The 27,403-nt window shown below is 37.6% G+C and overlaps 3 protein-coding genes across 8 annotated transcripts; 1 reads left to right on the forward strand and 2 right to left on the reverse strand.

The window, feature by feature from the left end:
• Window positions 1-700: 700 nt before the first annotated feature.
• Window positions 701-1,889, reverse strand: LOC104905630 (70 kDa peptidyl-prolyl isomerase-like). The gene is made up of 2 exons (XM_010694222.2): window positions 1,829-1,889; window positions 701-1,125 (listed from the first exon to the last, which is right to left on the reverse strand). The coding sequence occupies exons 1-2, from the start codon at window positions 1,887-1,889 to the stop codon at window positions 701-703; spliced, it is 486 nt and encodes a 161-aa protein (XP_010692524.2).
• Window positions 1,890-2,042: 153 nt separating this feature from the next.
• Window positions 2,043-3,317, forward strand: LOC125494206 (uncharacterized). The gene has a single exon (XM_048637837.1). It carries the CDS (start codon window positions 2,043-2,045, stop codon window positions 3,315-3,317), a length of 1,275 nt encoding a protein of 424 aa, XP_048493794.1.
• Window positions 3,318-7,625: 4,308 nt separating this feature from the next.
• Window positions 7,626-13,525, reverse strand: LOC104905614 (uncharacterized). Of its 6 annotated transcripts, none has more exons than XM_048646689.2 (5): window positions 12,758-13,525; window positions 9,026-10,108; window positions 8,800-8,952; window positions 8,375-8,711; window positions 7,626-8,293 (listed from the first exon to the last, which is right to left on the reverse strand). In XM_048646689.2, exons 2-4 carry the CDS (start codon window positions 9,537-9,539, stop codon window positions 8,620-8,622), a joined length of 759 nt encoding a protein of 252 aa, XP_048502646.1. In that variant the 5' UTR covers window positions 9,540-10,108; window positions 12,758-13,525; the 3' UTR covers window positions 7,626-8,293; window positions 8,375-8,619. The 6 variants fall into 6 exon arrangements, with proteins under 6 accessions (XP_048502646.1, XP_048502652.1, XP_048502641.1 ...); XM_048646695.2 differs by having other exon boundaries at window positions 10,040-10,108; window positions 12,758-13,522; XM_048646684.2 differs by having other exon boundaries at window positions 12,057-13,361.
• Between the last annotated feature and the right edge of the window lie 13,878 nt (window positions 13,526-27,403).

Raw genomic sequence — 27,403 nt, forward strand, 5'->3', positions numbered from 1 at the left:
GTGATTGGGTTTTGCTACGCTTTCCTCGTCCTTGAGATTCACTGGAGGCTAATGAAAGACACCCACTAGCTGGAAGACTGGATGAAACAACTGGGCTCGTTTGGGCCAGCTGGGACCTCCTAACTGCTATCTCCTTTCGAGTAACACCTGTAGACTCAGCCACCTCGCTTTCCATCAAGAAATCTTCACTTTCCTGGGGAGCTAAGATAGGATTATCGACTTCACCCTCTCTATTAGGGAGACTATGCTCACTCACTGGTCCGCCCTGCATTATGGTTTTCCCCTTGGTGCCCTCCTTTGTGAAATTAGCAACTCGAACACGAACTACCATGTATGACCCTGATGTTGGATTATACAATTGTAATGATTTCCCTTGCCTCAGTGATTGAATAATATTATTGGACAAGTGTAATGAGGATCCCGACCTTCTTCGGTTAGTAAATCGATATCTTGGTTCCGCCTGATTTGGTTTTTCAGATTTGGAATAACTCACACTCTCCTTAACACACTTCATTTAAATATCATGATCTTCACCAATAGCTTGATCCTTATCTCCTTTAACATGCAACAAGTTTAAATCCTCTCTAGTTGCCTCTTCCATCACCTTAGAAGAACATTCCCCTTCTTCCTGATGATGCTCCTTCATCTTTTTTCTTGGTGGCAGTGGCGCCACCCCTAATCCAATTGGACGATCCTTCTTCTACTCAAACAAACTCTTAACTTCATGTAGTTTCTTTGCAATAATCTCTTTATTTAGTGGGTCAATTTTAGAGCCTTGCACTAAATCCCAATAAGCTAAGTCACACATTCCTATCCCTTCCGCTGCTTTAGCTCTTCTAAAAAAGGCCTTCACATTGCACGGGTCAAAGCTTAGAACAATAGAACAAAGAAGACCAACTTGATCGAATTCATTCTTTTTCAGTAAACATGCAGCTAGAGTCAGCAAGATGCAGTAAGATAGTTCACAAAAGTTTCTAATATGTTCCTCCTCCAAAATAATTAAGCTAAGCATCACTCCAGGAAAACCATAATGTTCTAATGCATCATCAATATCTCCCTGACTGAAAAGGGAGTTTCCTTCTTCCTTCCATGACTTAACTAGCTCCAATGAAGTCTTGGGACTGTCTAAATTAGACACATAACTCAGAAACTCATTATTATGTGGACTTCATTTATAGTCCTTATTGAGAAGCTCATGGAGCTCTCCCTTCAACCTCTCACAACATTCTAAAGAAACCATATCTAAAAACCAGAAAACAAAATCAGAACCCAATTAACAGAGAGACTCCAACAACTTGTAAAAAGGAATGTTATGTCCTAATTTTTGCCTAAGCTAGAATATGCAAGTAGGGTGATGGCCACTTTCACCTGGAATGCAGCTAGGAAACATCAGGTAGCAGCTACATCAAGTACTTATGAAGCTCGGAAGATAATCCGGTAAAAAGCATTGGATACTAATCAAGACCAAGTCAAAGAACGTTGTTATGCCTAAGAAGTAGGGAGAAAGCAGTTGTTGAGCAGAAGGAGAAGATATCCCTTGATTTTATGGGGTCATGGCACCTTATTAGGAGTTAGTTGCACAACGTTCAAATGTAAGGCAACGTTCAAAACATGTATTAGTATAAATAGAAAGGGAATAATCTGGGTAGCATAAGCTTTTTACATCATTTACATTCAAACACTCTCTTCTACTTTTGCGATATTCATAAGTGTACTTAGTACAAGCTGCAAGATGCTAGCTATAAGTTGTAATTCTCTCACATAGTGGATTGGTGGACTCAATTCTACCCGCGGTTTTTACCCTTCTTCTTGGGGTTCTCCGCGTCACCATTTCTTGGTGCCTTGTCTCTTTTCAGCATTTCTTCATTTCTGTAGCTAGCATTCATCATTGTTATTAGCTGCATCTTCATTAGCTGTAGATCCTCAGCTAAGTTCTGCCTGGACAGAATTTGGCATAAACAGTTTGGCGCCCACCATGGGGCTTTACAGCTAAACTCTCACAAAAATCTCAAAAAGAAAATACCTTCATTCCTCTCTAAAAGATGGCTGATGATACCGCCGAAATGATGAAGGCCGCTTTGCTGAAGGCTCAGGAAGACCTTCGCCGCAATCAATCCGAAACTCAGCAGACCATTGATAATCTCAGGAAGGAGCTAGAGTCCGTCAAGAGTAGCAAGACGCCCAATCCCCGTGGCCGTGGTATGACTCCCCGCATTCTCAGTCTCGAGGACTCTAGCGCCAGCGAAGGCGAGGACGAAGAGGCCAGGTCTGATGAAGAAGAACAGGATGCAGATCCTTCCGCTAAGAAAATGGCGCTCCTGGAATCTCAGAACAGGAAGATACTTCGCATGCTAGCAAAATTACCTGGAGCACCAACCCCCGTGGCTGAAGAATCTCCCGATGGCTATGCTCAGTCCCCCTTCGTGGATGAAATTGCAAGGGCTAGGATTCCGAAGAAGATCAATGTAACCCAGCCTCACAAGTTGTACGATGGAGCTGCGGATCCCTATGATCATGTGGCGCAATACAAGCAAAAGATGTGGACTCTGTCCATTCCTGAGCACCTCCTGGAAGCTACTGTGTGCAAATCCTTCGGGGCCACCTTGTCTGGACCAGCCTTGCAGTGGCTAATCAGCCTAAAACCAGGTAGTATCCAAAACTTCGCTGCTTTGATTAACAAATTCTACGCGCAATTTGCTAGCAGCAGGATCCTGGAGAAGCACATAGGCGACCTGTATCGCATTACTCAGAAGGCAAATGGAGCTGTGAGGCAGTACCTGGACCGGTTCAACAAGGAGATGATCTCAGTCAAGAACCTGGATGTCCCCACCGCTATCGAAGCATTCAGGAGAGGTCTAACATATAAATCTAGATTGTATTATGAATTGACGAGGTACCCTTGTAGCACGTTCGAAGAAGTTAGAGCCAGAGCTATGGCCGAGATTCGCGTCGAAGAACACGAGGTGTCCAGGTATGGGAGCGAGCCCAGCTATGATCGAAAGGCCCAGAATCAGAAGAAAAGTGACTGGCGTCACCAACCATACCAAAAGCGTGAAACTAATAATGTAGCCAGCAAGGCCACAGGTAAATCTGCTAACAATGACTACCCATCTATCGCTTCCTACTACTTTAATGTGGATGCAGGAGGCGTAGTAAACGCGCTCAAAAAGCTGGAGACAACAGCTAGATGGCCGCGCAAGAGCGACAGACCGGACAGCGAGAAAGACACCACTAAATGGTGCAGCTACGATGGTGACCATGGCCATCGGACAGAAGAATGTAACGCCCTCAAAAAAGAAGTAGCCTGTGATGGGTGAGAAGGGGCAGCGAGAGGACAAAGCTGGTCCCAGCCAGCAGCAACCTCGTCCACCACCTGAACCTCTACACGATAAGGTAATTAATTCTATCTCTGGTGGTTCAGAAATATGTGGACTAACATACTCTGCAGCTAAAAGATTCGCCCGAGAAGGCTCCAAAGCTGCGCCAAATTCACATAGAAGCGCAGAAGAGAAAAAGCTTAGAAGCATGACCATCAGTTTCGACGAGGAGGATGGAGATGAAGAAGCTGACAATCATGATGGCCTCGTCGTGTCGCTCACCGTCAGCAATTGCCTCATGAAGCGAGTCTTGATAGACAACGGCAGCTCAGCTAATATTATTTTCAAAAGTGCATTCGAGAGCATGGGGTTGCAGGAAGCTGATATCCTCAGGAAGGCAACTATCTTGTTCGGGTTCAATGGTGAGCCAGCTACAACGCTCGGAGAGATCGTGCTGCCTACCTATGCAAAGGGAGTCAATTTGCAAACTAGATTCAATGTGGTAGATTGTCCCTCAGCGTACAATATCATCATGGGGACACCATGGATCCATAAAATGCGAGCTTTGCCTTCAACTTATCATCAGACTATCAAGTTCCCTACCAAATGGGGAGTGCAAGAAATCAGGGGCGATCGTAAGCTGGCTAGGGAGTGTTATAGCATATCTCCGAAAGCAAAGAAAGAGTCTATCTAGCAATTACAGCGAGGTCCAGCGCCAGCCAAGCCAGCAGAGCAAGATGTAGATGAAGTAGCGCTGGACCCAGCAAAGCCGGAGCAGACCGTGCAGATTGGGGCATCCATGCCAGCTGAAGAGAAGCAGTGGATCATTGAGTTCCTAAAGAAGAATATAAGCTGTTTTGCGTGGAGCCACGAAGATATGGTAGGCATTGAGCTTGACATCATCACCCATAAGCTGAATGTTGACCCCAATTCAAAACCCGTAAAGCAGAAAAGAAGAAAATTCGCTCCAGAAAGAAATTTGATAGTTAATGAGGAAGTAGAGAAGCTGCTGAAAGCTGGGAAGATCCGGGAAGTCAAGTACCCAGATTGGCTAGCTAATGTGGTGGTCGTAGGCAAGAAAAATGGCAAATGGCGAGTGTGCATTGATTTTACTGATATCAACAAGGCGTGCTCTAAAGATCCTTTTCCACTGCCACATATTGATGCATTAGTAGACGCTACAGCTGGACATGAAAGATTAACATTCCTGGATGCATATTCCGGCTATAATCAGATACTCATGGATCCTGCAGACCAAGAGAAAACAGCCTTCATGACTGAAAGAGGTATTTATTGCTACAAGGTGATGCCCTTTGGGCTAAAAGATGCAGGTGCTACCTACCAGCGGCTGGTCAACAAAATGTTTGAGAAGCAGCTGGGGGATACGATGGAAGTCTATATAGACGACATGCTGGTCAAAACAAAGAAAGCTGAAGACCATGTGGATCATCTGCAAGAAACCTTCGAAGTTCTGAAAAAGTATGGGATGAAGCTCAACCCTAGTAAGTGTTCCTTTGGGGTCCCAGCAGGTAAGTTTCTGGGGTATATAGTCACCCAGCGAGGAATAGAAGCCAATCCCAGCCAAGTGCAGGCATTAATCAATATCCAATCACCGCGGAATCTGAAAGAGGTGCAGAAGCTGACTGGGAGAGTAGCTGCGCTAGATAGGTTCATATCCAGGTCATCTGATAAGTGCCACCTGTTTTACAACGTTCTGAAAAAGAATAAAGGATTCAACTGGACAGCCGAACATAAAGCTGTGTCGCAGGACCTGAAGGATTATCTAGCTCAACCCCCCTACTCTCGAAGCCAGCTGCAGGAGAGACACTCCAGTTATATCTAGCTGTCAGCAGCAAAACGGTAAGTGCAGTGCTATCTAGAGAAGCAGAAAGTCAACAACTTCCAGTTTATTACGTAAGTAAATCGTTGCTAGACGCTGAAACCAGGTACACATCACTCGAAAAACTAGTACTAGCTTTGTATATGGCATCTCGTAAGTTAAGACATTACTTTGAGTCTCATCTTATTCATGTCATGACTAATTATCCTATCAAAGCGGTATTAAGAAAACCAGAATGCTCAGGGAGAATGGCCAAGTGGGCTATATCCCTAAGTGCACATGACATTAAATACCTACCCAGGACAGCCATAAAATCCCAAGCTCTAGCTGACTTTGTGGCAGACTTTAATCCTGACCTAGCAGCTGCAGCTGAAGAGGAAGTGCGCCACATCAATAAAGTAAGTAAGTCCGGATCCTGGCAGTTGTATGTCGATGGATCCTCAAATTTCAGAGGAGATGGCCTAGGTGTAGTACTAAAGTCGCCACAAGGGGACATGATAGTACGCGCTATCTGTTGTGATTTTAAAGCCACTAACAATGAGGCTGAGTATGAAGCCTTAATTGCAGGCATGATATTAGCATGTGATTTAAAAGCTAACAGTTTACATGTGTTCAGTGACTCGCTGTTGATAGTAAGCCAGGTAAAAGGAGAATACGCAGCTAAAGATTCAAAGATGGCCTCTTACCTGGAGTTAGTCAAAGATAAAGCTAAGTTGTTTGAAGAGTTCAGCATAAAGCAAATCCCAAGGGACCAGAACACCAAAGCTGACGCCCTAGCTAACTTGGGATCATCGCTCAGGAAATGCGATTTCAATTCAATACCAATAGCTCATCTAGCTGAACCAGCCATCAGCAAGCAGGTTAACATGGTGCAACCAGATAGCAACTGCGCAGAAAGCACCAGCTGGACCCAGCCAATAATCGAATACCTGGAAAGGGGCATCCTGCCAGAAGATAAGTTGGAAGCCAGGAAGCTGCGAATGAAAGCTACCAGGTATCATGTCATTTCAGGTACCTTATTCAAAAGAGCCTGCGCTAGTTATGACCTGTTGCAAAGATGCTTGGAGAAAGATCAGTGGGAGCACGCACTCAAAGAATTCCATGAAGGCGAGTGCAGATCCCATGCAGCAGGAAGAAGTTTGTCAAACAAGATCCTAGCATATGGATATTATTGGCCAACCATGCAGCAGGAAGAAGTTTGTCAAACAAAAGCATGCAGGAATGTCCCATCAGCCAGCTGAGGTATTTCATCCCACCTTGACACCCTGGCCTTTCATGAGATGGGGCTTGGACATTGTGGGAAAGCTACCAGTAGCCCTAGGGCAAAAAGTATTCATACTAGCACTTACGGACTACTTCTCCAAGTGGATTGAAGCTGGGGCATTCCAGCAGGTAAGGGACAAAGAAGTGATATCTTTTCTGCACACTAACATTATTTGCAGGTTCGGAGTACCTAGCGAGATTGTTTGTGATAACGGGTCGCAATTCATAAGTGATAAAACAAGGCAGTTTTGTCATGAATGGAACATCAACCTGGTAACCTCAACGCCCGGGTACCCGCAAGCTAATGGGCAAGCTGAGTCCAGCAATAAGGTGATTATCAACGGTATCAAGAGGCGTTTATAAGATAAAAAAAAGGGAAATGGGCAGAGGAGCTTCCTAAAGTGCTCTGGGCAAACAGATCAACACCAAGAGGCGCTACAGGAAGGACTCCCTTCTTTCTTGTGTGTGGATGCGAGGCAGTGTTACCTGCAAAAGTAGCCATCCCTACAGCTAGGTATGGCTTGCTGACTCTAGAAGCCAATGACGAAGAACTCAGCTATGACCTGGACTCCATCGAAGAGCTAAGAGATAATGCACTAATAAGGATGGCTGCAACAGCAAGTGGTAGCTCGCAGTTTCAACAAGAATGTTAAAGCCAAAGTATTCAAGCTAGGAGACTGGGTTCTCAGGAAGGTATTCCAAAATACTCAGGAGCTGAATGCAGGGAAGCTAGGGATAAGTTGGGAAGGTCCTTTCCTGATTGATCAAATAGTTGGAAAAGGCGCTTATCGCCTAGTCACTAAGGATGGGAAGGCAATACTTAGAAGCTGGAATGCTTCTCATCTCAAGCTATATCATTTTTAACCTGGGGCATCAGCCAGGTTACCACCCGGCCACAAACGCCAGAGTCCTAAGTAAGGTAACAATTGTTTTGCACAAGGCATTGGTCCACCAGATAAACGCAATGGGTCGTAGCACCCAGGTAAGCATCTAGAGCATCAAAGCTTAGCTATATGGTCGTAGCACCTAGTCAAGCAGCTAAAGGTCGGAGCACCAGAACTTAGCTGGATGGTCGTAGCACCAAGGAAACGAGCCCAACCAAAGCAAAGCAACAAGTACACCAGGTAAGCATATTGTTCAAAGCCAGTAAGTATAAGCATGCATGCAACAAAAGTGTTTTGAAATTGAAAAACATAGAATCACAATTTCAAAAGGTAAAACATAAATCACACGATCAAAGAAGAAATATGTTCGTACATAAACACGTTGCCCCCATAGACAACGGTAAAAAACCAACGAAAAGATGAAATTAAATTGTACTAAGTTGAATTGCTAAGAAGCTGAGAAATCAAGAGACTACACTAGCATCATCACCTGTTACCTTATCCTTGTCACCTGGTGCAACATCTTCCTGCTGGCCAATTTTAGTCGGAGACTCAGCTGTGGATTGCTCAAAGTCATTTGCCTTGCCACCTGTAGCCATAGAGTCCAGCTTGAGATACCTGTCGATGTAGTAGTTAATGCCTTTGTCGTCCAGGTTTTTAAAACGTATCAGGTATGCCAGCTTGGCAGTCTCTATGATTTTGGCTTCAGCTTGAATGTCTAAGGCCCTCTCCTCAGCATCCTTGGCAGCTGTAGTCAGACGTTCAATCTCCTTTTCAGCTGTAGCTAATTTTTCATCCTTCTCTAATCTCTCCTTCTCAATCAGCTTTAACTCAGCAGCTAGCTTGTTTTCAGCATCCAACCTGGCCTGCTTCTCTTTCTCCAGCTTAGTCTGGTGACTCAGGTTGTCCTTTTGCAGACGAGCCACCTTGTCTTGAAGGGAAGCCATAGTTCGTAAGCTTTCCCTGGCAGCTAGACAATTCTGGGTAAGCTGGCATAAGAGACATGGAGCGTAAGTATAAAAAGTACACTAATGTTCAATACGTAAGGTAGTATGCAGAATATTACTAACCTGCAACGATAGCTGGACAACATGGTTTAGAGTTACTTCTGGATCTTGTCCTTTGAGCCTCTTTTGTGCAGCTGGGAAAAGAAGCTTTTCAGCTGAAGGCCAGATGCCACCTTCCAAACCTTCCTCAGCCAGAAAGTCGGTAGGTAAGCTTACAATAATTCATCTTCCTTGGGAGATTTGGCCGTAATATCAATAACGGTAGGAGTCGTAGCTGAGCGTAGCTGCTTGCGGGGAGGTTTCTCAGCTTAAGAGTGGCCAGAAGAAGCTGCTGACCTTTTTCTGTTTTTCAGTCTGTCCATAGCATCCTCATCAGAAAGGGTGCTGGATTTAGCTTGAGCTGTGTGCGGCAGGTAGCTAGTTTAGCCAAAGAGTCTAAGTAAAATTCTAGAATAAAAGAAAGTCATATAATTGTAGTCCACGATTACCTGAAGACATGGAGTTTGTACGAGAAAAGATCTTTGACTCTAGCGGAATAATCTCAGCTGGGGCCACGTAGGTGCGCTCCTCAATAGGTAAATTGAATAGATCTGCTAATCTTTCGGCTTGTTCAGGTTTCTGGAAAATTATGGGACCAAGACCTGCAGGGAAAGCAAGGTAAAAACCTAGTTAATTCATTTTTAGGAATAGAAGACAAATTGAATGAGTAAGTACCTTGATTAAACCAACCCCCAACTAGAGAGTTCCCAGCTTCGCCTATTGAGTCTTTCACAACGAAAAAGTATCTGGTTTTCCAGATATAGTCAGAGGCAATTGTGCCATCTATCAGCGGGGGGTAAGGTGCTTTAGCCCTAAGAGTTATGAAACCCTTGGCTGATTTCCTAACACTGTAAGCTGTTAGGAGTTCGTTTAGAGAAAAGGGGTGGTGCCATGTATTGGTAAGGGTTTCTAAAACCGAGCAAGTTTTCCACAGGGCTGGCATCAGCTGGCCAGGAGAAAGGTGGAGAACCTCCATAAAAGACCTAGTGAGTGGGGAAAAGTTGTAATTGTAGCCCAAAAGAAAAGGATGCTCGTAATAGCAGATGTAGTCCTCAGGGCAAGATTCAGGTCTGCATGTCTGAGAAGGAACGATGATCTGAGCGCCTTCAGGGAAATTCCCCAGTCTCTTAAGCTCGTCAATCTCTTGTGCAGTGACAGAGGAGGAAACATCCTTGATTGCTTTACCCATCAGGGAGAAAGAAAGAGAAAAAGGTCGAAAGAACTTTGGAAAACGAAAGAGAGAAGAAAGAGGAATTTACCTGAGAGAGAAAGTTCGCGAGAAGGCAGAGAGTAAAGTGAAGTCTCAGGGAGTGTTAAAGAGTCGTTAAATACTTGGGTCTTAACGGCACTCTATTCCAACGGATAAAAATTTAATGCTATGCAAAAGTTGTCTTTTAGCTATTGTAACAGCCCGCACTTTCGAGCTGCTAGCTAACCACACTTAAGATACGCTAATTACAATTAACGTTTATTAACCTCGAATTATCTTCACTTACAGCGGAAAAATAACCTATAAACGATCCTGGACCTGTGGGTCAGGGCCCACAACAGTCATCCTTAAGAACCAAATAACATATTACATAATACTTTGCTCGACTTCCAAAGCAATATAATAATTTATTCACAAAAAAGGATAAATAATCCTAAATACAACCTCTGAACCATTACATCTAATTATAACCTTGATACCTAAATTCTTCCTTTTACTCCATTCCAAGCTTTCCATATACGAACCTGCAAGATCACTAACAATGAACTCTGCCCCCACCAGGACAGGTTCCAAGAACAAAATCAGAAAAACTGAGTATACACACTGTCCAACCAGAACATCTTTTTAGTGGCTTAAGAACGTATTTACAGATTTAACTTATTTTATAAAACAATTGCAATCAAGATTTTTACGAGACATATGCAATCAAGATACATCGAAGTCATAAGTAAATAAGTATATAACAAATATTTGAACACGGTTTGTAATGCTACTTCCATAGAACTAATACGATCTTCCGAAGTCAACCCTAACAGACTTTATGTCGATAAATCTCTCCTACTTCAGTGGATCTTACACAAAAACATTTAATCCATAAGATCCAAAAACCTTTAATCCATATGCATATCATAGTTAACTCCTGCATAAATTTCTAACAAGTTCCTTGGTAATCATTTCCAAAATCGGCGCATTAACTCTATAGCTTGGGTGAGTAAAACATCATTTCAGAAATTAAAGTTTGAAATATCTTTCCACGAAACCATTCGAATATTCAAATACATATTTTATTTTTTTCTTTCAATATCATACTATACTGGGGAAGAGAACACGAATAGAGTTGCCTTACAGGCGAATTCTCTAAGCTTTTTACAAGGGACGTCTCCCTCTTCCATTTTGTACTGCTTGCAAGACTTTTAGGTCATGACCATCACATAATGGAGCAATACCCGCTCCAGAGCAATACCCGCTCTAACACATAATGAGCAAACCTGCTCCACAAATGTTGTTCGTCACTGGTTTAGCAGCTTCTTCCCCCTCATAAAACAGAATCATAAATTCATATTTTCGAAAATTCAGATTCATAAATCTCAAATTATCATAATAGAATCACTTTCGGGTATTAGATATACCCAAATTAAATTGCTTGCATAATATTTTAGTAACTTGGTATAAATCATCCTTTATAAAAATTCTTTGGCTAAATCTCTTTCAATACCGACTTTAAAGAAACTATGCTTCATTTTCATAAAGGATTCTTCAAAACAAAACATTGCTTACTAAAAGATCATGTCCCCAAATTAGAGTTTCTATTTTATATAAACCTTATATCCAACACAAATGCTTCTTTACGAAGAATAACCTTTCCATTTAATCCTATTTAGCAATCCATCAACTCACAAACATCTCCAACATATATTTCCTATCTTTACAAATCCATTTTCAAGGATTCGGAATTCTCCAAAGACTACCTCTGAATAATGTGATATATCTTTTAGTCTGAAGTTCTCTTCCTTCCCAAAACACATTCATACAGCTTACTTATAACTTTTCAGATGCATTCTAAATCTAATATCCCAATTGATATGTTGCTGGCTCCAATAGTATTATAAATTCTAAGCGTATAACCAAAGTTTCTTCAAGAGGATATCTAAAGGTGCTTCTAAATACTATAGTTTAACTATAATATAGACTTCTTCCCCTTGCACACACATAACACGATATTTAGTTTATGAACTTAGAAACTCTTATTCCCCAAAGCCGAAGGACGAAATCCTCAAAATTTATATCGGAAAACTCCTTCCTTTAAAGACTTATATTCTAGTCATAATGAGTCGCATCACAAACATCTATCTATAATTTACATACATAATCTAAGTTCATAATTTGTCTAATAGATATATCGATTATACTTAATATCTCACTCTAGAATCAAATCCATTTATAACTTACATGTGCTTGAAATAACTCATACGACTACTTTAGTGAAAACATAAAACATAAAACATAACTTTTAGCCAATAAAACTAACCTGCGATTTAGTTCTACCTTTGTCTTAAAACTCATAAACATGTATTTCAGAAACCATATAGTACACAAATCACATTTTTAATACAACATAAGTTTAACTTATAAAACATATCAAGATCAACTTATATAGTTTATATGATCAATCGAAATACAATAATATATTTGGAAAGTGGAAGGACATGTGTGTACCTTTTTCATCCCCCCAAAGAACGCTCAATTCCATAATAATCTTGAAGAGTCCAACATTTCCAAATTCTTTATAAATCTCCAACAATCACCTCACAACAATATGAACAACAATTAAGATCCTTACTATCAATTAGATAAAGAAATTAACTTTCTCATACCTTCTAACCTCTTTCATGAACTACCCACAACTCCTTATTTACAAACCATTCTACTAATCCACTTCACTATATCAATCTCTAACTCCAATTAACCTCATCCTACTTCACAGAGGATACTATCAAACAACATGGCTTATTGAAATTTGATTTCATAAACTAACTTAAGAAATATAAATACAAATCATAAACCTCAATCCAACCCATTAAATAAATAGGAAAAATTTAATCTTTAAGTTGAACAAACTTTTATCATCTCTGATTTTCGTAACAAGATTAAGAATTAAATATATTTGACAAAACTAATTTACCAACTGATATTCAAATTGTTGTTTTCAAAGTATGAAACTAACGAGACTAAATTATAAACTCAACATACTTAAACTTGTTCACAATTAGAAGAGATAAAAACAAAGGATGGTATAGCTTCCAATCTTAAGTGAACATAATTTACATTTGCTTCTCTTATATATCAAAAGAATAAAAATCAAGAACGCAATTTCAGAACTATATTAAAATTGATGGCAAATGAAATCAGACAATTACCGGCATATGCAACACCATCACCGACATGCAGTAGCACGAAGGCTCGGAACACCAACCAAACTCGTGGCAGCAGCATCCACGAAGAAGAGGAGAGAGAAAAAACGCTGCAACAGTGGCAGCAACAACTACAACTTCCACAGATCATAACTCCTAGCTCCGAACTCCGATTGAAGAAATTTTTGAGCCTAAATTCAATAACTCGAAGAGATCTACAACTTTGATGAAGGAACAAAGACCAAAAAATGAGTGTATACTGCTTGAATTTGACGGACAGAACAGAGGAAAAAGAAAATAGCAACACAAGACCAAACCCGAGAGAAGAGGAGAGAGAAAATTCGCCCCCCAACTGATGGAGTAAGCGCAGCAACGGTGGCTCCAGCACTACTTGTTCACAAATAGATGAGATTCGAATAGAGGGAAACGAAGGTGGCTCCAACAAGGAGTTCCAAGATGAGAGAAGCAGAGGGGAATGATAAAAATAGATTGTAAGTGAGAGAAGGGAATTGGGGTTTTAATATGGGTTATGTATGGGTGATGAAATTGGACAACAAGGCATTATTGTGGCATCTTCCCCAAATGCCACGAAGGAAAGGAAAGGAAAGAAATAAGTTATCTTCTTTTTTTTTCAAAATTTGATTTTAGATTATCAGAAGTCCAAAATACTTTTATTCATAAATTCTCATAATATAAGTGAGTCATAGTAATATAAATTTTCCAAGTAGCATAACTTTGTTAATACATAATTTAACCTGCTTAAAAATACGGCTATTACAACTATATATAATTGAACATGTGTTAGGTGAGTTTATCTTTTTAAAGAGATATCACCCCCAAAGCAAAATAAGTTGGTTATCTTTTAGGCAAAAAAACTTATCTTCTAGTGCTTTTATCTTTTGAGGTAAAAGGATAAAATTTACAAACGTGCAGAATTTTATCCTAATCATGAGCTGATGTTTTTTGCTAACAAGAATTTTATCCTATTTGGTAACTTGTGAATTTAACTAAGTTGCGCCTAGGTTGGCATCACAAGTTAGAGGCAATTGTTATGTCCTAATTTTTGCCTAAGCTGGAATATGCAGGTAGGGTGATTGCCACTGTCACCTGGAACGCAGATAGGAAACATCAGGTAGCAGCTACAGAAAGTACTTATGAAGCTCGAAAGATAATCCGGTAAAAAGCATTGGATACTAATCAAGACCAAGTCAAAGAACGTTGTTACGCCTAAGAAGTAGAGAGAAAGCAGTTGTTGAGCAGAAGGAGAAGATATCCCTTGATTTTAGGGGTTCATGGCACCTTATTAGGAGTTAGTTGCACAACGTTCAAATGTAAGGCAACGTTCAAAAAATGTATTAGTATAAATAGAAAGGGAATAATCTGGGTAGCATAAGCTTTTTACATCATTTACGTTCAAACACTCTCTTCTACTTTTGCGATATTCATAAGTGTACTTAGTACAAGCTGCAAGCTGCTAGTTATAAGTTGTAATTCTCTCACATAGTGGATTGGTGGACTCAATTCCACCCGCGGTTTTTACCCTTCTTCTTGGGATTTTCCGCGTCACCATTTCTTGGTGCCTTGTCTCTTTTCTGCATTTCTTCATTTCTGTAGCTAGCAGTCATCATTGTTATTAGATGCATCTTCATTAGCTGTAGATCCTCAGCTAAGTTCTGCCTGGTCAGAATTTGGCATAAACAAGGAACACAAGATTTAGAAAGAGCACACCTGAGACCTCGGTATGCTGATAAACAAAAACCAATCCACGGTAGAAAAACTCCTACACTGACACTAAGTATCGATCGGACACCGCCAGAAAGATTTCGACACTCACCGTCCGACAAGACACGCAACACGAAAGACTATATCGCACACCAAATTACGCTAAAGGACTTCGTAGATGGTAGATCGTCGGCGACCAGTAGGCAGATTTGGCCGCCGGTGACCTAGATGCTGAAGTTTTAAGGGGGGGCGAATTGGGGGGATTGGGGAAGAAGTTTCTCAAGAAACTTTCTCTTCATTTATAGGAATTAAATACGAATCCCCAAAGGTTCTTGGTGTACTGGACCCCCTAGATATTCCTCTGGAAGCAGGGGGAAAGAATTGAGATACCACTTTTCCTAACTCATCCATGAAGAGATACCAAAGTTCATGGGCTCTCTATATTCATCATTGATATCAACTCTCGCTGAAGTGCCCCTTTGTACATTCATGCAATTAAGCATGTTGATGGATATCCATGACCAAGCTTGTTTGGTGTAAAATCCTCCCAACTATGGTACTTTGGGTCTAGGAAAACCCCCAACCTTTCCCTTACTCTCAGGTGCTTGACCCCCAAGTGCTAGACCAAAAATATTGTGCGGGTTAAAGTTTAGACAGAGTCCTTCTCTTATCATAAAAAAAGATGTTAGTGGATATTCATCGTGTTTAGAATTTCTAACCACAAGCTAACCTAATTTGAATTTAGCAAGGGTAACCTTGCTAAATATAGTACATTTTATTCATTATAAAAATATCAAGTTCGGGTTTATTGATCAAATTAATTCTAGTAAATTTTAAGAAGTTCTTACAACCAAAATATATTTCAATGAGCACTTTAAGGGTATAATTTCTTCAACTTATCTGAACTTTTCCTTATTTTTTCTTAACTCTCTAAACCTTTTTTAATTTCTTTTAACTTCTATTATCTAATTTTTCATTTTTTTTTATGGAAGCTTCTTAGTTTTTCAATGAATAAATTGATATAAACTAACCCTAGTTTATTTTAATAAGTGACAATTAATTTAAGGGAAATTCTCACTAGTATCCTCTTAGCTAGTATTAACTTTTCCTTGTCGTACACCTCATAAGTTCTTATTCTCAATGATACCCTCTTAGTATTTATTTTTCCCAACAATACATGTCTTTAAGTTTTTATTTTCAGTGGTACCTTCTTAGTATTGACTTTTACTAAACTTAGTACGACTAACTAGTAGTATAAGTTTATTATCAACAAAAATCAAGAAAAACGCAGATCCAAAATTAGTGAATCGGATATAAAATTCATATAACCTACACCCAAACTAATATATCATATATAGAACCCTCAAAAATTCATGTTTACATTGATAAACTAACACAAAGATCTAGAAAAACAAGGTGTAAGAGCTTACACATTGTTTGATCCGTAATTTTGGATCATCAATTATTCTAATAATTCCTCTATTTTCCAATTCACTGTACTCATGATCTACTATTTATTTTTAATGTTTCTTTATTCTCAATAGATGATCTACACTTTTTAGATCTTTATATTCTCTATTCTATAATTTTGGGGCCCGCTTTATTCCTTTTGCTTCCAGTTCGCCATGTGTCTTGCTGTTAGTGCATTTTTTAGGTTTTTGTCCATGAACCACCAAAAAAGTATATCCTTGTAACAATATGATTTTCTCTTTCTTTCTCTCTCCCCTTTTTTCTCTTTCCTATATTTTCAACTCTCACTCCTCTTGATCTATTGTGTGGATCAACAAATGGGCATATTCTAAGATATAAATATATGAATATGATCTATAAATAGTAAATGAAAAGACTCTAACGGGTGATAACTGTGAAGAAAGCATATATCATCATATACATAAATCATACAGTTATATGATAATTATATATTTTCTTCACAATTTATCATCGCCTAGATTTTTTTTTTTTTTGTTTCTTAATCATTATTTTGTGGGTATCATTTTCATAACTGAATTTAATAAAAAAAAGTCAATAAGAGAAGGGCATTATTGAGAATGAGAATGAAAACTTAAAAAGGTTTACCGTTGGGAAAAGTCAATAATAATAGGGCAACCATTGAGAACGAAAGTATAAGAAGGTGTGTCATTGGAAAAAGTCAATAATAGGATGATACCATTGAGAATTTACATAATTATAATTTAGATAGGTTCGTCAAAAGTAAAATGAAGCAAATTAAGCACACCTTAAATTCTTTAAAGTGGTGTTTCTTTTCCATAAAGCTAGTTTGCCATGAATTGCAATGAACAAATAAATAAACACAATAATTTTTGGTGAACCATCTTTAATTGTGCGATTAAGGGAAAGAAGAGACTTGGTGCTGCCCTTTTTGTCTGATTCTAGTTTAGGCTGTTGCAAGCCTAAACACTTAACAGTACACTGGTACTTGATGACTGAAGTTTCGAAAGGGATGGGACAAAATATATTGCCAATATGGAATGTATTACTGCTGTGCATTTTTAACGTTAAGCTAGCTTTCATCTCTTTTTTGGGTTGCTGACTTGCTGCTGCATAAATTTAGCTTAACCTATGTATGGAAAAAAAGATATTAGACTGATCAGAACTTCAGAAAAAGGGTGTAATAATGGAGTATTTAAAGGTAACTTCAGAAAAGGCAGAGACGAGAGATGGATTCTATAGAGTATGAAGAAGTTTAATTGCAGGCAGTGACTGAAGGTATAGGTAGGGTTTTGGGGACAAAATATGCAGCTTAGTGTAATTATGATATGTCTCCTTTGCTTTATCTATTAGTCCATGTTGCTATGATTAGGGGTGCTTATCGAGTGAGACGAGCCCGAATAGCATTGGGCTCGGCTCGAACTCGTTTAACTTTTCATCGGCTCGGCTCGTGAGCTAAATGTGTTTTCTCTTTGCATAATTTGACAATTTGTTGCTAAATGTGTTTTCTCTTTAAACTGGTCACACGCGTTATTTTCCTAAATCATACCCTATTCCAAAAAAAAAGGTACTCCCTCCGTCCCAATTTATTTGCTACATTTGTTTTACATGGTTGCTAAATACAACCTCACTTTACTAATACAACCCTACAAAATATCTAAAATACCCTTAGCCTTAAAACCCATTTCTCTCTAACTGCTCCTCTCTTCACTCCCCCCTCTCTCTCCTTCCTTCTTCCTTCTTCGTCCTCTTGAAGATGTTTCTGATTCAATAGTAATTTGTACCCAATTCTCCATCATATGGGGCGATTTCCCCATTTCTCTCTCTAACTACTCCTGTCTCTCCATCTTCCCTCTTCAGATTTGAACAAAGTGGGTCTGATTCAAGAATAATTTGTATCCAATTCTCCATCTTTTGGGGCGATTTGCATGAGTGATTGTGTTATTGGCTTCGTGCAATGTGAATTGGGTCTTGATTTTTAACCAAATTTCACGACTTGGGCGATAGTATTTCGTGCAAGGTGCACGAAACGGATTCAATTGTTTCGTGCAGATTGCACGAAACGGAATCATCTGTTTCGTGTAGATTGCACGAAAAGGAATCATCTGTTTCATGTACTCTACACGAAACAAACTAATCATGCCTTACGAATTTGCGAAAAACAATTCACAACTTGAATCATAATTACGAAAAAAATTTCACAACTTACATCAGATTGAAACTCGATTGGGTCAAAATTATGGTCCATTGAATATCAAATTAAAATTTTAAGATCTTCAATGAAGTTTATTATATCTAACAGTTAGAGAGAATATTTTTAGAGAGATAAAGGGTTTTTAGAAAGAATATGATAATAAGGATTTTTTGGGGTTTTTTTAAGGCTGCGTTAGTAAAGTGAGGCTGCGTTTAACAACCCCCTTGTTTTATCACAAAGATCAAGGAGGAAGTGGGGACCATTGTCATAATAAGAATTAACAAAAAAGCAAATAGGTAAATTGTGGGACCTATATATTATATATGGAAATATTTACAAAAACAAGGAGGGAGTGATGGCAAATTTGTAAATAAAGTGTGGGACCTATGTACTATATATGGAAATATTTGCAAATGTAACAAATAAATTGGGACACACCTAAATGGCAAAATGTAGAAAATAAATTGGGACGGAGGGAGTACAATTTATTCCCTTTTCTCTAAAAGCTACTTTCACGGCTCACACCCATCCTCTATCCTGCTGAATTCCCCATCCAATTAATAAAATTCTTGATCTCAATCTTTCTTCCTTGAATTTAAATAGGAAAATATCAATTTTGGACAGTTTAACCAAACCAAACAACATTCTCTATCTTATTAGATTTTAGTGAATGTCGAAGTGCAATCCACCAACTTTCATGCCGCTTTTCCCTTGTTTATTTGATATTCGAGCTGGTGGCGGAACTGGAGGTGATTCTATAGAAGAAGGACGAAAATAATTAATACCAAGTTTGAAAAGGTTTCTTGCTTGTCAATTCTTCATTTATTTTGCCCTATATTTTGTGTCATCCAGGTTATTACTTCTCCCTGTATTGATATTTTCATTATACTTCTGTTTTAATAAATTGTTTTTTCATTTTTTGCTATTTGTTTTTGGCATTAGTTCATTGCTTCAGCTGTATTGTTCAACCAAATTCTTTCATTTTTTCGATTATTAACTAATTTCTTAAAATATAAACCTCCATGATATTTGACGACCATATTTAACGTATATCGCTCGTATTTATACGATATTTTTTTCTTTTTCTCCATCCTCTTATTCTTCTTCCTCCATAACCACCACCACCTATTTTTTTTTGCTAAGTAAGATGTATTATATCCAAACAATCTCTTTACAACCAAAACAACCTAAAATAGGCCAAAATAAGAGAAGCTAACTAAGCTAACTCTTGTATCCACCTCTTATCTCTATGAGCTATCTTATCTGGTAAAACAGCCAACACTCTATTTTTAATTACAAATTTAATTTCTCTAATCTCTCTAGAATAAGAGGGACTCTTTGAAGCCAAAAGCTTTCATTTCTACTCTGCCATATCTATTAGATGAGAGTTGTTCTGTATTATAGAATACCTTCTTTTTGAATTGAGATTGTTTGCAATTTTTGATCCACCTTAGGATCCTTCCCAGATCAGTAGCAGCACACTGAATATTCAACCAGCTTTTTATAGCCTAGAGACATCTCTTGCTGTAATGGCATTCAAAGAATAGGTGAGAATGACTTTCTGAGTGGTTGCCACATAGCAGACAGTTATCAGTCACACAGAGTCCAATCTTGGCCAGCTTCTCAGTAGTTTGTAACTTGTTCTGTATAGCAAGCCAAGCAATAAAACGATGCTTGGGCAAGCTAAGTCTATTCCAAATGAAGTTACACCGGATCACTTGTTGTTACTGCTGAATTAACTTGTTATAAACCAGCTTTACTGAATATTCAGGCATTGCTCTGAATTCATCAATTGTAAACACAACCTTCAATTTATCCCTTGTCTCACAGATCTTCTACCACGACCAAGGAGCACCTTTTTCAGGTACATACTGCCACAAGTCAGAATTCTGAATGTACACAGCATCAACCCATCTAATCCATGCACTATCCTTCTTCATTGTAATAGCCCACACATATCTACCCATGTTAGCTATGTTCCACAATAAGATATCTCTAAAGTCTAAGCCTCCAAATTTCTTTGCACAGCATAGACTATTCCAAGCTATCAACCCAGGCTTATGAGTATAGGCATGTCCACTCCAAAGAAAAGATCAACCACCACCACCTAGCCACCATTACCATTACCCCCAGCATCCCCCTACCCTATCGCCCCCCTCTTCTCCCCATTCCCCTACCCTCCATCCCCCTCTTCTTCCTCCTTCCCCTACCCTCCAGCCCCCTCCTCTCCCTCTTCCCCCATTCACCCTTACCCTCTCGCCTCCATATATCGCACATCCCCTATCTCATCTCCCTTTGTCCCTGCCCCTGCCATCGCCAACACTCCCAGCCCTAAGCCCCCCTCGCAACCCCCAACAACGTGCAACCCAACCGCCGCAATCCTCCCCCACCCCCCGCGCGCATTCTCTGATCCAATTAAAACAATAAAAACATAATGCTCCTATCCCTACCCCTTTCTCCTCCCCGTTTTTTTCCTGCCCCAGCTGCCGCCCACCCTCTCAGCCCTAAGCCCCCCATCACAGCCCCCACCGCGATAGATAATGTGGATAGTCAATGTACATGATTATCTTCATATAAGGGTGTGTACCTTGTGATCTTGGTTGAATTGCAACGTGTTTTTTGATTTTTGTAGTGGTTTATGCACACCCATTGTTGTATGCGTGTGTTTTATTATTTTTTTCCCTCATAACTGGTTAGATAAGTCTTGAGTTGTCGTCAACGAATTTTGTTTATGAAATTTGAAAAGAGGATGTCAAACTAATCACATAGCTTGATAATATTTGTTGCACATTAATTAATTAAAAGGAGTAATAACTAAGATTGAAATAGACCATATTCAGTTATTCTACTTAACTCTTAATTTGCCACACATTTTTATCAAGCTTCTAAAATGTTTTTTAGCAACTATAAGCTATAGAATTTCTTATTATTAATTTCTTGTTATCCTTTAGTATTGTCTTGGTTTTTTCACACTTCTTTCAATTCATCATTCAAAGACATATACTATGTTGCAACTAAAATTCCAAAATCAAAAGCCTTCAAATGGAACAGTAAGGATATAAAGAAAAACATAAAAATAGTCTTTTAGGTTGAATATTTCTTAACTGAATTGTTTTAAATAGCTGCTATTTTTTTTTATATTACTTGTCTAATATGTTTCAATAGTCACTATTTCTCGAGATACGATACTTGTCTACTACTATTGGTCCATAGAAAAAAAAAGATGTTACTACTCGTTAAAGCCAAATTAGACTTTCACTCATTATAGTGTGTTATGTATGTGATGTTATAACACACCGACAGTTCTATAATTTCCAAAATAGTTTTTAATATAAAACTTAGAGAATTATCAAAGTATTATCGCCCATTTGATAACGTATCGACTTATTGAGAATTTTGAAGCGAAAATAATAATAATGAATAACTTTGAAAATAAACTTAGTCAACCAAAATTCAACTCCAAAAGGCAAACCAACATAAAATTGTAAGTCAACTTCAAATGTAAAAGTCAACCACAAAGTAAAAGACAACTAGAAAATGTAAAGTCAACACAAGCTCTTTAAATTCCCAAACCCATAGCATCATCTTCGAACCTGTAAACGACGCTGCTCTATTGATCCTAGGAGACTGCTCACAAATTGAATCATCACATGATCAATAAGTCATAGCCATGATCAACACATGCACATAAAGCTAACACCTTGTACTCCAACTCATAATTGTCCAACACTTCAGACGTGCACAAGTCTAAAGCTATTGTTATTCACGTTTCACTCTACATGATTAATAATTTATGCACTTGCTATGACTCACAAGTAGAACAAATCATATAATCATCAAAGAATCAATAAACTTCCATATTTATCTTAGGATTAGATAAGGTGATCATCAACTTAACAACCCAAGACTAATTCCAACATTAAATCTATAACCTTCATTTATTTAATTTGTTGAACCAAGTCAACAATGAACCAAATAGATGAATAACCAACTTAACAAATAAGGCACTCAGTTAAGGATGGGCATGGGTCCAGGACCCTACCCGGACCCTGTTGGACCCGACCCTAATTTAAGGGTCTGGGTCCAACTTTTTCAGAGCCTAAGGGTCCGGGTCAAAGTGAATCTTTTAGGTTCCGGGTCCGGGTCTTAAAATTTTGGACCCCGACCCTTAGACCCTAAACTTATTAAATATATACATTTTAACTTTTTTATAAAACAACAAACTGATTTTCTAAAAGACTAAAACCTAAACTAAAACACCAAAACACCCATTCTAAACTCTTATGTAAGTTGTGTTTGTTTCGTTTTTTTCAGTTTGTATGTTTGTGTTTTTGTTTCGATTTTTTCAGTTTATATGTTTGTGAATTGTGTTTGTTTCGTTTTTTTTCAGTTTATAAGTTTGTGTTTGTGTTTGTTTCATTTTTTTCAATTTATATGTTTATGTTTGTTTCATGCGAATTCTTATGTTTGTTTCATGCGATTTTTTGTGTTTGTTTCATGCGAATTTAAGATGATTATTGATATTAATAATGCTGAAAATTTGGCAAGATAAAGAATTTAGGCCTGGACCCTCCAGACCCTCTAGACCCTCCAAATCCTAAGGGTCTGGGTCAGGGTCCAATTTTTTCAGACCCTAGGGTCCGGGTCCGGGTCTGCAAAAAAATTAGGGTCTGGGTCTAGGGTCCCCCTGGACCCAACCTAGACCCTACCCTTGCACAATGGTTCTTATAAAGTAATTAAATAATCCAAAGAGAACAACATGATTCAATCATGATCTAATACTAACAAAAATATTAATCCCTCATGTGAATTAATAAAATAAAGTTCTAAATCACATATGTTTGTATCAATATTCCATACAAATATAATATCATTATCATAATCAACATCCTTCACACAATGGCATAAAACATGCAAATCCAATTGAATTTAAATCCTATATGAACTAAAAATTGTTCCCTATACATGATACTACACAAATCTCATCCTTAGGACTTGATACTAATCCAACCAACACAGGTATGTACGTACCTTGTGTAGACAAAACAACAGGTCACTTTCATAAGTTTAAAAGTCCCCTAAAGAGAATTCTCCGCCTAACAGTAATCAACATATCCACAAATCAATATTGTAGAAAATTCCAGCAATATTAAAATACTTTAAACTCTCTTTAAAAGTGTTTAAAGACCTTTCTTATCATTAAATCTTAATAATTAAAGCCTTTTAGTATAGTACTATTATACTAGTTGTTAAAAAGCCTTTAAAAATCAAACTTTGATCATAAAAAATCCATCATAACCATCCTCATAAAATTTCTGGCAACTTATATTATAATGGAACCCTTTTTAAACATACTCAAACATAATTAAAATCATAAAAATACTCAACTTCATAAATTATAATATACTATACTACTATGATTTTTCAACTTATAAAACCTAAAAATCCATGCTTTGATACTACTTAAAGCCTTAATTTTAAACATAATGAATAAATCTGAAATTTAATGGATTTTGTAACCAGAATAATACAAACTTTTGCATGCTCTCTCGCAATAATACAAACTTTTGATTATTTTTTAATAATACAAACTTTTGATCAAAACTCCTCCAGTAGGACAATACCGGTTGTTAACTTGTTGTAGGAGGTAGCAAGCTGAGGTGGTTTAGGTGAGTGGGGGGTTGGGGGAGGAGGGAGAAAGAAGAAAGATCATTTTGTAATTTTTGTTGACCTGTTTTACCGGTTACAAGTCAGCTTGACCTACTGGAGGAATTTTCATGTAAAGTTCATATTATGAAAAAATAATCAAAAGTTTGTATTATTGGGAGAGAACGGGTAGAAATTTGTATTATTCTAGTTAAAAAATCCAAATTTAATTACTTCATTATATAAACTACATAATCTTATATTTATATTTAAATAATCAAACTATAACTTCAAACATAAACATATTAAAGCAATCCTTAAAAATATAAACTTTGCATTAAATAAAACTTGAGAAGGAAGAAAAATAACCAAAGCAAACGAGGAAGAAGAAGGTCGCCGATGAGGAGAGGCGGCGGTTGGCGGTGGCGTTGGCTACCGTCGACTGTTGCCGAAGGAGGAGGGAGAACTGAGAGAAGAGAGAGAAGAAAAGAAAGAGAGAAAAAGTAATGATCAAGAGGGCCGAAAAAAAATAAGGGAAGAGGAAGAGAGAGAAAATACATGTGTGGGAAATTTTTTGGGTTTTGGGTTTTATATAATTACCTCCTTTAGGCCTTAGGGAAAGGTGTTTGGGCTTAAATAATATTTAATGTTTGGATGATTTGAGTAATTGGGTTCCTGTAACCCAATTTAAAATCTTTTTTTGCTAAACCAAAAGGTATTTTAAGCTATTCAAATAATTTTTGAAGTATGACTAAATAGAATGTTTGACTCTTTAAATAATTAAATAATTTATTTGACTGTTAAATAGTCAAACTTTCAAGAAATAAATCATTTAAATACTGATATATATATATATATATATATATATATATATATATATACATAAAATTACGGGGGATTACATTCTACCGCTCTTAAAAGAAGTTTCGTCCCAAAACATGCCACGAAAACTTACATATTTTCAAAAGTTTTGGACAACTTTCATTTGAGAAATACGTGTATCACACATGTGCACAGTTTTACCAACTTTAAAACCACTTATGTTACTCTTACTCATGAACACATTTTCCATGCGGAGAACAAATTTATATTGCACCAACATGTGCAAATAGCCAAAATAAGCATAAAAATGCATTAAAATACCATAAATAATGTAAAAAGCGTGAGATGCTATCGCACTCTACCACCCTTAAAGAAAACGAGTTACACCCTTGTAACTCACCTCAAGGAATCACTTATGATACTTCTTATTTATTTCATCTCCGGCTTCCCATGTTGCCTCTTCAGACTAATGGTGTAATATCCCGAAAATTTAAACTTGCTTAAATTAAATAATAATAATTATGGCTAAATTTTTCCTTTAATAATAAGTTATGATCGAAATTTTGTTATTTTATGTCCAGGTTATGATAATTAGTTCGATATATATATATATATATAGATAGATATGGCTAGAGTTGCAAATAATAACAAGTTATGTTAGATTAAATGATTTCATTAGTTAAAGTAAGAAAACAAATAAATAACAAATTAATTACTAAACAAATTGATGGCATAAAAAGAAAAAGAAAAAGAGAAAAGAAAAGAAAGAAAAAAGGAAATAAAGGTTAATGAAAAAAAATAAAAGAAAAATAAAAAAATAAAAAGTAAAAGAAAAACTATGGTAACGGACAACAGAAGCTTTAAACTATTTCCGTCTCAATTCTTCCTCACAAAAGATCCAACAAAGGATTATTAACTCAATATGGATTTTCTTGCATAAAAAAAGTCCTACTTCAAATAAAAATTCATACTCAAACCAAATCACCCAATAACCCATTTTTTTCATCAATTACTTCAACACAATTGAACAGAAATTGAAGCTCAACAATGGTTATAAATAGCCATGTTTATTCCCTCAAACCACCACCGACTACTTCACTCACCGGAAAATTGATCCAATTTCTGCCGGAAAACGCCACCCAAAACACCCCTTAAAATCCCCTGTTTTCGCGCAACTCCTCTCTCTCACTCCTCTGTTTTCATCACCGTGGCACCACCTCTTGTCGCTGCCACCATCGCGCCTCCTCTACGCCACCCTCCATCGACTACCACCTTGCGCCAACCACCACGTCGTCGCCTACCCAGCCCGCACCTCTCCGTCGACCGCATTCTCCTCTCTCTCGCCCAATTCGTTCTCTCTCTTCTCTGCCTGGTCTGCTGTTCGCACCGCCCAGCACCATCGCACCTCACGCCTCTCCCTCGCCTCGCCGTCCCAGTCGTTGGAGCCCCGACCCACTCCCAGCCGACCTCCCTCTCTGCTCTCTCTCTCTCTTTGCACGTCTGCTCAGTTGGAGCAGAGGTATGAAATACCTTCCCTCAATTGTTTTAAATAATTGATTTAAGTAGTTGAGCCCGAAAACACCTATTGAGTTCTCATAATGTTGGCCCAAAACTCTAGTTTTAATTTTAGTTAAACTAATTAACTAATTCATATATTTAACTTGTTGGGCTTAGAATTTATATTGTGTTTTACTAATTGGACTGATTTTATAAATCAGTAAATAAAATTGATTAAGTAAGATGGCTTAATAGTTACTTGGATTAATCTTGATGATTTCTTTAACTAGTAACTAAAATATAATAAAACTCACTATATATATATATATATATATATATATATAATATATATATATATATATATAATCTTTGCATTTTGATTATCATGAGACTAGTTTGTGACTAATAAATGATTATATGATGATGTAGTATGTGATAATCTTAATATTATATTTCATATAACTCTAATATATCAACTAAAGAGTAATATTAATTAAGTATAGTTTACTTGTTAAATTTGTATATGTTAAAGTAGCATACAAATATATACTAATTAAACTACAAGAACGAAAGAGTTCTTTTACGAGTTTTATAATTACAAATCATTGAGTATAATAATGAACCATAAGATTAATGACCACTGATTTAATTCTTAAAATGATGAATGTATAAAGGGACCCTATGACTAATAGAATGAAGATTTGAATTAAAAGTTAACAAAATTATAACGTTTTGAAATTATAAAATACGAAATGGTTATAGTAAATAAGACGTCATCTATAATCACAAGTAATAAATTACGACTTTCTATAAACCACCAAAGTCCTAAATATATATAACTCCTAAAATGGAAACATGATGGGAATGGATCAGTAAACTCAGAATTTCGAATAAAATATTAATAAGACTTTTATTAATTCCTAAATTTATTATTAGATTAAAAAGGAAGAGATATTACAAGCCTTCCCCTATGATCAAGGTTGTTAAGCAAGATTCCAGGTAACGTCTACTGCTAACACCCGCACTCCCCTTCCAACTACGTTTTATAGTGCTTTTATATAAAGTTTATGCTATGTTTCATATGGGGTGCGGGATATAAAATGTTTGGCTCTGCAAATGATTTGATGACGTTATGAAATGACTTTAGTATGATTTCTGAAAATCAATCAATGGAAACGAAACATGATAAATGAAAGTGAAAGATGGTGAATGGCAGTATTATGTTCTCTGGGTCGTGCACGTGTTATTCTGTTATCTGGCGGCAACGCCACCTTCTGATGGGGGACAATTTCCTCAGTGGCTCTGTCTGGCATTATATGCCA

This window comes from Beta vulgaris, chromosome 1, assembly GCF_026745355.1.
Source record: "Beta vulgaris subsp. vulgaris cultivar EL10 chromosome 1, EL10.2, whole genome shotgun sequence".
NCBI lineage: Eukaryota > Viridiplantae > Streptophyta > Magnoliopsida > Caryophyllales > Amaranthaceae > Beta > Beta vulgaris.